The sequence below is a fragment of the Lampetra planeri genome, unplaced genomic scaffold, assembly GCF_965212315.1.
Source record: "Lampetra planeri unplaced genomic scaffold, kcLamPlan1.2.h2 scaffold_895, whole genome shotgun sequence".
Taxonomy (NCBI): Eukaryota; Metazoa; Chordata; class Hyperoartia; order Petromyzontiformes; family Petromyzontidae; genus Lampetra; species Lampetra planeri.
In genome coordinates this window covers 26,186-36,590 of record NW_027615717.1, presented here as the reverse complement: position 1 = coordinate 36,590, position 10,405 = coordinate 26,186, and the positions used below count along the sequence as shown (strand labels likewise).

Sequence of the window (10,405 nt, the reverse complement as noted above, 5' to 3'; positions counted from 1 at the left end):
GTGTGAATGACAAGCACAAATCTGTTTCTAAATTTATTTTAACTTTGATGAAAAAACGCATCTTCTACATGTTTGGTGCAGAGGAACCATGTTTGATCTTTCTTTCCATGCCCGCAGACACAATATTTTCCAGGAATCAATCGTCGACCACTGAACGGATTGATTCCATGACCACATCCCCCATCCCAGCCCATCCTCTGTCTCTTCCCCTTGAGAAACAGCAGCACCAACATCAATCTCCTCTGCACCAACCCTGACAGATCATGCAAAAACAGTATTTACATGGCACAGGCGAGGTCTTATCAAACACTCACACAGCAAACAGATTATGGGAGTATGACAAGATGGAGGATATACACCTAGAAATGGCATTTACAGAATCGGATTGTGTTACGTAAGCAGGTATCACACACACGGCCTCTGATGTCTTCTGAATTCCTCAGGTCGGTTCTCTCTGGGTAGAAGCAGCGCTGCTCGGTTCTGGTGAAACGTGACCATCAATGGCACACTTCTGGATAGCACTGTGGCTAGCAGGGCGGTCACTTTTATCATTTCTGTAACCTCAAAGAATACTACGTGTGAACTGTGCAAACATCTACATTCCTCCAGCAGCTTCACCAGAGGGGATGGAAATCTGTCCATTCCATTCCAACACAAAGCCCATGGTGACCGCACGTCTCCCTTTAGCTTGTTGCTCCCCCGCTGACTTCTCTGTAGCCTCAGAAACAAAGTATCAACCCCACTGTCACTCTGGTCTGAATACATAGGTTGTGTTTCATCTGGGTTCTGTCCACCCTGTTCAGGCGGTGAATAATAAACAGAACTGATTTACTTCCCCACGTAACAGGAATAAACACCAGAGTGGAAGTCATGAACAACTGCTCAGTGAGAGATATATCCCCACTTGAAGCATGCCGGCTTTGGCACAGTAAGAGAAAGTCCAGTTTACTTAGAGAATACAACACATACAATACTGGCTTTGTCTGCCATCTCCCACAGAAAACTCCAAGTACTGGTGATGAAAGCTGTCACTTACTTCAATATTCTCAGATTAATCTCTGCTACAGCTGTTTTGGTTCATAACTGTTTGAGAATAGTGATGCTGTGCTGACAGTGTAACCTGACAGACACTGTATAATGTGAGTGCTAGTCCAATGAATACGAAGTTTCAATTATTGTAACCTTTAGACAGGCAACAAACATGGGCTGTAATGCTGCCGCTGTTAAGTATTGACAGAAGAGGCATGTGACCAGGGAATGAATGGAAGGAGGCGAACTGTTGTGCAATTCACACTCACTGCGTGTCCATGTGTATGTGTGCGTGTGTGTGTCCGGATGTTTCCCCAGTATTCACACTATAATATTTACTGAGCGAGCCACAGCTGTCCTGTGTTCTGCGGGGTCACACACTGATCAATGACAGTCACAGGGAGTGTAGCCTGACCTCTGTGCAGCCTTGTTTTATGTAAAATAGATTGAGTGGAATTTCACCAGTCATCACAGCAAACTGGGAGTGACACGGGTGAGCCCCTTGTTGAGAAATGTGGGATGAACAGGAAGGAAGCTGCCATCACCCTACGAATTCAGCCATCGATTAATAAAAGGGCAATTGAACAAGTGATTATTTGGGCCAATGACTATATGCTACTTAGACCCTGTATATCAGTATTTGTTTCAGTCAATCTGCGTTTGTCTGTAACAATCACAACTGAGCTGAATCCTGTTTAAAAATGAATTTTGTTTGAATACATGAAGCAGATTTTGCTGACAGCTCTCAGAAATTATATGTATTTTAATTATTCTCTCCTCAGATCTAATCGTCCAGTGATACTTGTACTATATGTACTATATCTGACACACAGGTGTGGTAGGCCTTCAGCAGGTCAGTGCTAGACACTAAAACAAGCATCCAGAGAGGCTTAATTATTGGCTGGTGAGATAAGCAAGGTGTGGTGACTTATCTGTGGGGGTGTATGAGGATGGATGAAGGTGTTCACTGCAAACCATTACAATACAGTCACTGTATGAATACACTCAGTGGTTCAGTATGCAGATGACAGGGTTCCAATGAAGAAACACCAGCAGGAAGGGAGACAAATTGACTTGGACAGAAAAGAATGTCATTATCCAGCAGATACACTTCAATGCATGCATGACAGTTCCACATGGAAGACGTGGGATGAAGGAATGTGTGAAATGTGTGTTTCAGGGTATGCTGCTGAGATGGGTCAGATCTGACCAGTGATCAGCTAAGTTGATACCATGGCACTCTATTCAATATAAACAACATGTTGCGTGTAAATGTTACACAAACCTCATACAAATGGAATTAGATAAGAGGAAGAAAAGAAGACCAGTTGACACACGTCAAGCTCTTTGAATAATTCTCATTCAATGTCAGAGGAATCCGAGCAGCTCCAGCCCCAGCCCCATTCCCATTCCGCGCCGGGACTAGCCGGAGCTAACGTTAGCTAGTGAAAGGGAGCTGGTTTGTCGTGGCTCTCGGAGCATCTGCTCCAGGAGTCGGACTGACTGATCCCTCGGCGTTCAATCATATTCAAATTAACCCCCTACCTCTATTTTGTCCACATTCCTGGCACAGCCGACCACCCTCATGCCTTGCTGGACCAGCGTCCGGGCCACAGCCGCTCCAATCCCCACCGAGGCTCCGGTCACCAGGGCCACTCTGCCTTTCCACCGCTCCATCTCCGCCGGCCCTGTCACCTAACGGACGGACAGTTTAATTCAGCCAGGCGCAGAGGCAGCCGGTGGATGCGGGAAGGGTTCAGTCCGAGGGTTCGACCGTCTCAGTGTGCGGCATCCAGAGGAGCGGTGACTAGGTCCATGCGGTGACATTAAGAAGAGCTGTGATCGTAACGTTGGTTCGTCCCCGCCCACCGTCCACTGGCCGGAGCGCCACTGTGTGTGTGGTGTGTGTGTGTGTGTGTGTGTGTGCGCGCGCGTTAGCGACACCCACTGGTCGTCTGGAGAAACACACTGTGATCTATACCCGCCCTTCAATTCATACAAATGTTCAGATGAAAATGTCTCCAAACTGTTTTTATGGTTATAGCATCATCTGTATCTTCCATATGTTTGCTAGAGTCCTCTGCATTTATATGTGTTCGATTATATACATGAAAAACAAACAACTTAAACAAATCTGCTCTTTTATCATATAAAAAATAATCAACAACAAAAACAAAAGGTGGAGAAACATGTGGAAAAAGGGAGACGGGAGGGAGGGGTAGATACAAGGTAGATAGGGTGATCACAACAAATAAGCAGACGACACCATGACAAACAATTTAAATTATACCTTTTCAGACCAATCAACTCAAGGCGCTGAGGCTAAATTAAACCAAAGAAGCAAGCTTGTTTTTAAAAAAACATCCAATTTTTCTTGAATGTTTTTTTCCCCAACTGCGTTTGTCTTATCAGTGTAACTTGTTTTGCTTTTGATATGAACGGAAACTGCTGAATTGTCAATGACAGGACAAAAATGAGCAGCTGCAGCAGTTGACATGTTAACATCATGCTTAGCTCAGCACCTGGAGTGTCCACAGTGTTACACACAAACTGAATCTGCAGACTCGTCTCAATCTAACCTATTTGTTGGATGATCACTTGTGTCATACTGTCAAAATGAAACTGCTGGAGGTTTGTACATTATATGCAGCCTCCAACACACGTGAATAGAAATGGACAAAGATTTAGTTTCCAAAAAGGATGATCAAACGTTCAGTAAGCAAAAGCGTCTGTGAGTTACTTTTTAGGGGCTTAAACATGATACATATCCACAGTACTGACACAGATTCATTCATGTGCTCATGGTAAATTCCTGAAAACAAGTTCGTTTCAAAAACAACTCAGAAAATGTCACTGCTATAATGCAAATCAATATTCTTTATTTAGTAAATTTTGCACATTGCATCTTCACGTCGCACCCAAAGCCCAAACGGGTGTTCATTCTTTGTAAAATCTTCACATTTAACATTCTGTACACATTTAAAAGTGAAACGAGAGAAACACTGTAGAAACAAAAGAAAGAAAGAAGACTTCTAAAACATTCCCCACAGCTTGCAAAGCTTTATTAGACACCACTGTGCTCCTTCCCCAACAGCTCTACAGAATACCATCAGCTACGTACAGGTGAGAATGTGTTCAACAAATCAAATCAGGGGTGACAAATCACATTTACTCAAAATAGAGGAAAGACCATCGACCAAACAGGACACGAACGTTACTTGAAAACTTCAGTTCACGTGTTGCAGTAGTGGTCATGAGTGTTTTCCCAGGGAAAGAGGACATTAGCTGACACTGAATCACTTGCCACACACCAGCTTCCTCTCGGTGAACGGCAGTAGTTAGTGAATTGCTCTTTCAGTAGCTGTCTGTAATGATGGCGGTTGCTGTAGAAGGACTGATTCCTTTGTAGAAATGTCTGAATTTCATCCTGCGTCAGACAGTTCTCCTCATCGGAAATCGCATCGGAATCATCCTGTGTGAACACGAGCAAAGAGCCCCGGTTACATCACAGAACCAAGATGAAGAGATCAGATCCGTGGTCACTTACCAGAAGTTCCACCAGACTTAGGGTTGCTCCTGGACTTTCTGCATGAAGACCATTTCTAAATGTGGTCCAAGATAATTGCTGTCCCATGCTGGCAGACTTATCACCACAGGAGGCTGAAAAGACATCTTCGGCTTGGAGAATGTGCGAAGGCGGTTTCCTGCGGTCTGCTGTGTCCCCCCGCTGACAGACAAGCTCTTTGTCCCTGCATTCAGTGTTACAGACCCTTAATGTCTTCATATGTCGTGTGCAGAGGAGTCCTCTCGTTTGTCCCTTACCTGTTTGTTACATAAACTCTTTCTTTTCTTCTTTTTACTCATATACTGAGTGTTTTCCTCCAGGTGTGGCCAGCATTCAACACAACTGTCTTCTGCATCTTCATGCTTGTCTTCATCACAGAGATGTGTATTTGGGTCAACACCTGTGGATGAGTCAAAGGAATGAGGACACCTCAGAGCTGTGTGTTTCAAACTGTTTCCAGGGTCCTGACCTGTTTCATCGTGGTTGCAGATTCCCTCAGAGCAGGCGACGTCCGAGCCCTCTCGTGACCCCATGTCACTACCATCAATGCTGGAGAAATAGCCGTAGTCACTACTGTGGGAGGCAAAATCTGGACAGAGACAAATACAGTCCACGTTCATCTATCTTTGACTCGATAATAGTCAGGAAAAATGGAGTCACATCTGTAAAGAGCGACAGACCTTTGCACCAACAGGTTCATTGTCAAAATAACACTGTAAGCAACTACGACGACCAAGGTGACGTTAGAGTCACGGATTCAAGTCAATAGTGAAGTTTGTTTTGGAGAAGACGGGCTGAGTTTGATGGAGGAACGGTGATGTCTGACAGAAACCTACTCACTACAGACAGAATACCGTCCTCTGATTGGTCCCTACAGACAGAGGGCCGTCCTCTGATTGGTCACTACAGGCAGAGGGCTGTCGGTTCTTGGTCGGTTAGAACATTTACTATCAGAACTGGAGCGAACTGCAGAGTGGAGTTCCGTGTTGGCGATCGTGTCTGTCTTTCAGCTTTTGCTCTTCCTCTGACAAAAACCCACAAACCTCTCCATATTCTACATTGTTTGTGTCGTGGTCAAAACTTCATTATGACAGTTTCCTCTGATCATGAATGAGCTCCAGTGGTTGGTGCCCAGACGGAATACTGCTGGCCGTGCGTCTGGATCTCCAGCCTGGTGGACCCATGGATGTGCTGTTTTGCGGTGGTTAGCTAGTGGTGCCTGTGTGCGTCTTTACCGTGTTTAGCGTTGTCTGGGCAGCTACAGAATGTGCTTCCATTGGCAGAGATGCTCTCCTCGTCTCCGTCACTACGGCTGCTGCAGGCCTCACAGCTGACCTTCACGAACTCCAGTGAATCCTTCAACACGCGCAAAGGAGGCAAAGCTGAATGCAGGCAAACTTGGGTCGAGCATCTTGACGAATGCTCCAGGCTCTTACCTCATCCTGAACTTCCTTCGTGTGCTCTGCTTTCTGGTCAGATATGTCAAAGCTGCACTTGCTCTTGCGTCGATTTTTTCGTTTTTGCCTCTTTTTCTCCTGCTTCAGCTCTTTGACTCTCTCCTCCTTTGACAGCTCCTCCACAAGCTGCTCTAACCGACTGATGCCCTGCATCTTCTCCACCGCCATCTTTGGGGCAGAACCATGAACAAACAGTAAGGACAGCTGTCATCTGATTCGAGACAAACATACCCATGCTGGATTCAACGTACCTCAAAGCTTTTACGAAGCATGTCAATTCCCAAATGGAGCAGTATCTGCCAGGTCTGCTCCTCTGCTCGTAGCTTCTGCCAGATCTTATGCAACCGCTCATAGAGATGGATGCCCAGACAGGTGAGGACTTCTTCTTGTGCAACATCGATGGTCTTGGCATGTCTCTCTCTATATCTTAAGAAGAATTAATCATAAATTGGATTCATAAACACTGGCGGAATAAGGACAGAGCAGGGAAAAGGATTTGGCTTTTACTTACTCATAGCCTCCTGCAAACTCAGGCTGTGCCCGGGCCAGGAGGTGAGCCACAAAGTCTGTCTCACAGCACACGTGGATGTGTCGTTCCTGGGGGCAACAGCAAAGTCCCTCATACAAGGCGGCGCAGTACCCCTTCTCCTTACTGCAGTCCAGCTCCCCGACCAAGATGTTATATGCCCTCAGGACTTTACTCTTACAGTCAGTGCAAAACCTACGTAAAAGACAGTGATGAAGTAGTGTAGTTCCCCACTAGCCCATTACAGGACTTTGACTCAAGAGTCACACCTTACCTGTGTTTACGTAAGTAAGTCTCCAGTGTCTCTAAGAGACAGGCACTATCGATAACAACCACCTCATCCCTGCACTCCTGAGACATCAGCTCCCACACATCCATCCAGCTTCCCCTGTGAGCAGACATACGACAAAATTCATCATGACAAGGCAGATGAACCATCTTTAGAACCTACAACACAAATCCACACCTCCACCTGGGGTAGCCAGCAACTATTTAAAGCAAAGCACGACAGAGGGTGTAGTATTGTACGTACTGTTAAGTCCATCCAGACAATTATAATTGTGATGATGGGCTACACAAATAAAAAAAAAAACCTCAGGGACCTCAGGGAGAACCTCAGAAAGAGGGATCCCTCTCTCTGGGAGGGACACGCCAGCCTTAGGTGTTGAATGTACAGACAATGAAGGTGCTGAGGTGAGAAAAGAAACTATCTGCAAACCAAATAATCAGACAAGCTACAACGGTCTGTCACAGGAAGGATACTTCTTTCCAATCTTTGCTGAGGTGAATGGCTCTAAAATGACTGACTGGCTACAGAGGCACACCCACAGAAATAACAGCCTACTACAGAAAATACACTTTTGCAAACAATTTGTAGTTCAGGATGACTGTAAGATTTGGGAGCACGGCCATGTGCATAGCTTCTGTGTAACTTCTGTCAAAATAAAAGCCAATCCTTTCCAGGTGATTCTGTCCGAGATATTACAACTTAAGACTTTTGAGGTGCTGCAAAAGTTAAAACACACGTTCTTCCTTCACTATACTTTGACAGAAAACAATATTAAAACGCTCCCACTATTGTTCCCAAAGGATTGGGACAGAAAGACATGTAACTTGAGGAAAGGTGATTTTACTCACCCCAAGGGTTTAGGTTTGTGAATGTCTAAGGAGTGCAACTGACATCGCTTGTTTTTCTTGCTTTTTGGAATGGCATCAATCACGTCATTCAACTTTGACCTGTACAGAAATAAATACAAGCAAACCAGTACAATACTGAAAGAGTGTTCCAACAATTACCTCAGATATTTAGAACCTGGTTCTTTAGCTGATTTCTGTTCATTCATGCCTGAGTTTTTTCTCTGTAACTCACCCATGGACATAGAAGAGACTGTAGAGCTTCTTTATATCTGCCAAACAGGCCTTGCTGACAGAGAGCACACCCGAGGGATTCACCGTTAGCGGCTCCAGTGCTGGTGTCCCTGATTCCACTAAATGGGAGAACAGGCGCTCCACGCTTCGTCTGCAGCCAACGCATGGCACCAGCTGAGATAAGGCGCTGTACACCTCTCTGGACATCACTAGCAGTGCCATATTCAAATCCTGGCGCTTCAACTTGTTGTAAAACTATAGACAAAGGACGTGTACATTAGACATTCGATACCTCTCTTGGCAGAGCTTAAGAACATAAACGTTAAAGAAAGAAAAATACTAACCTCCGTGAATTTTTTCCAACGAGACATGTTCATTTCATGTCTGTCAACATCCGTCACACAATCAGAAAACTCCATCACCATCTGCCAACAAGCGATAATGACCGACAGTTAATGTAAACCCACTCCCACACGTCCCGTTATTGTTTACATCATTAATGTGTCTCTTTTGAAGATGACAGACTCTGAAACTCACTAACACTGATTATCTGGCACAACATTGAGCTCATGCATAATGTCGTTATGTACACATGAGGAAATAAGCTTCAGTTGGGTCTGCCCCTACTCACATACAAACAAATTGACAACATGATGCTTTGTCACAGCACACGTCAGATTAGTTCCAAACACTGTACCAGACGCTGACTTATGTTCTTCACTTCCCATCCCTACACAGCCACAGTCAGTGTTTTTTTAAGTTTAAGCTTTCTTCATCAGCTTCATCATCACCATTATCCTTCAGTTTTGTGTACCAAATTAAACTATGTGTTTTCACTCACCACTTAGTGATGAAAATAAAACGGGCACATCTCAAATTGAATCTTATACTGCTTTTGTTGTTCAAGAGTGCATTTAAACTATTCAAGTTCAGTAACTGAAACAAGGTCAGAAACATGCAAGCATCTGGTAGCTGAACACTCACACAGAGGTTTGTGTTGTTTCAAATCAAATCACAAACAAACAAAACAACACAGGACACGATGTTACATGTTATCCCTTGAGAGCATTTCCACAGGTACTGCTGGTACATTATTAGTACTGGTAGATAAACAAAATAATGACTGCACATGTACAGCAGAAACATACAAAAAGATCCCTTCAGGACCAGTATGGATTGGACGAACAATTACAGCAACTAACCACTTTAGTGTAAATATCACAGGTTACCAATATCTAATGGATCGCAGAAAGACCTTGGTGATATATAAGCACATAAATTTCAGAAATGATAAGGGGGACGAAAAACAATGCAAACAGAGCTTGTAACTGTGCTGTTGACAAAAATATTGCGATCATGCACATATACTCACCGAGAGAGTGTCGTCAATATACAATGGGATTTGTCTTGCTAGAAATGGGTAGTCTTCTTCCCCGTCCCTGCAGACAGCTACCAGACGGGCCATGGTGTCATCCAGTTCCGTCTGAAGGCAGCTTATCTGTGGATCCAGACCAAAAGTGACCTCAGCACAGGCTGCCACAACAAACTAATACCAATCTGGCACAGGTCATTGAGGAACAACCGCCACATCACGTTGCCATTATAATACATACATGCTATCTTCACACGACATGACATGCACAAGCCAAAATACCCCAACGATATGACACTGTGCTGATTGAGCACCGCGTACCTATGCTAAACACTTGCCTTGACCTAGATTTAACTCGTTTAACAGTTAAACGGGGAAATTACCTGAAAAATTATAGTTTATGGAAAGAAATGTGTGTCATTGTATTTGTTTAGACTGAGTTTGAACTGGTTTGGACAATATCGTTGAAGTTACAGGTTCAGTCACGCTAGCGTCGACCGGCTATTTGCTACTTTTCATTAGCCTGCTAGCTAACGTCCCTCAGTTCTATGTCACCAAGAAGCATTCGATGCGGGTAAGGACGACTGGCGACGATCACTTGAAACTGTATAGGACTAACCGACGACATCAATGTTCATACGTTCACAATGTTTGCGCCCTGCCGAGGCTAGCAAACTTGTCACCTTAGTAGCTAGCATTAGCAAGCTTGGACACGGCTAATAAAGTTGAGCTTGGTGACTGTCACTGCAGCTTCTCTGACTAGCACATGCACACGAGTTACTCAGTCACTTTCTGTCACACTCTTAACTAAAGACCAACACTGTTCATACACACCTGCTTATTAAGCCCCCTTTAAATACTATTAAAAAAAAAGAAATGAGTGCGACGGTGACTCAGGTTTCTAGGGTGGCGGATTCTACAAATTGACCCTTGCCCCCGGTACGTCGTAGATGACGTTATTACACGCAATGCCGCTAGGCGGCGGAAGACCATTTACAGATCATGTATTTGACACATAGGCAACTATATATGAACGGAGTAAAGGAACGTTGGTGTGTGTGAGTCAGTCAGCAAAAATGCACTGATGA

The 10,405-nt window shown here is 44.5% G+C and overlaps 1 protein-coding gene across 1 annotated transcript; it reads right to left on the bottom strand.

Annotated features, from left to right (window-relative positions):
* Window positions 1-2,574: 2,574 nt before the first annotated feature.
* On the bottom strand, window positions 2,575-9,410 carry LOC144742182 (gametogenetin-binding protein 2-like; the record flags this gene model as incomplete). The annotated part of the gene is made up of 14 exons (XM_078624663.1): window positions 9,318-9,410; window positions 8,290-8,370; window positions 7,947-8,200; window positions 7,715-7,813; window positions 6,852-6,965; window positions 6,563-6,772; window positions 6,303-6,477; window positions 6,031-6,219; window positions 5,830-5,950; window positions 5,064-5,183; window positions 4,852-4,994; window positions 4,577-4,756; window positions 4,334-4,501; window positions 2,575-2,724 (listed from the first exon to the last, which is right to left on the bottom strand). Coding segments are annotated over exons 1-14 (2,097 nt in total), but the record flags the coding sequence as incomplete, so codon positions are not given.
* Window positions 9,411-10,405: the final 995 nt, after the last annotated feature.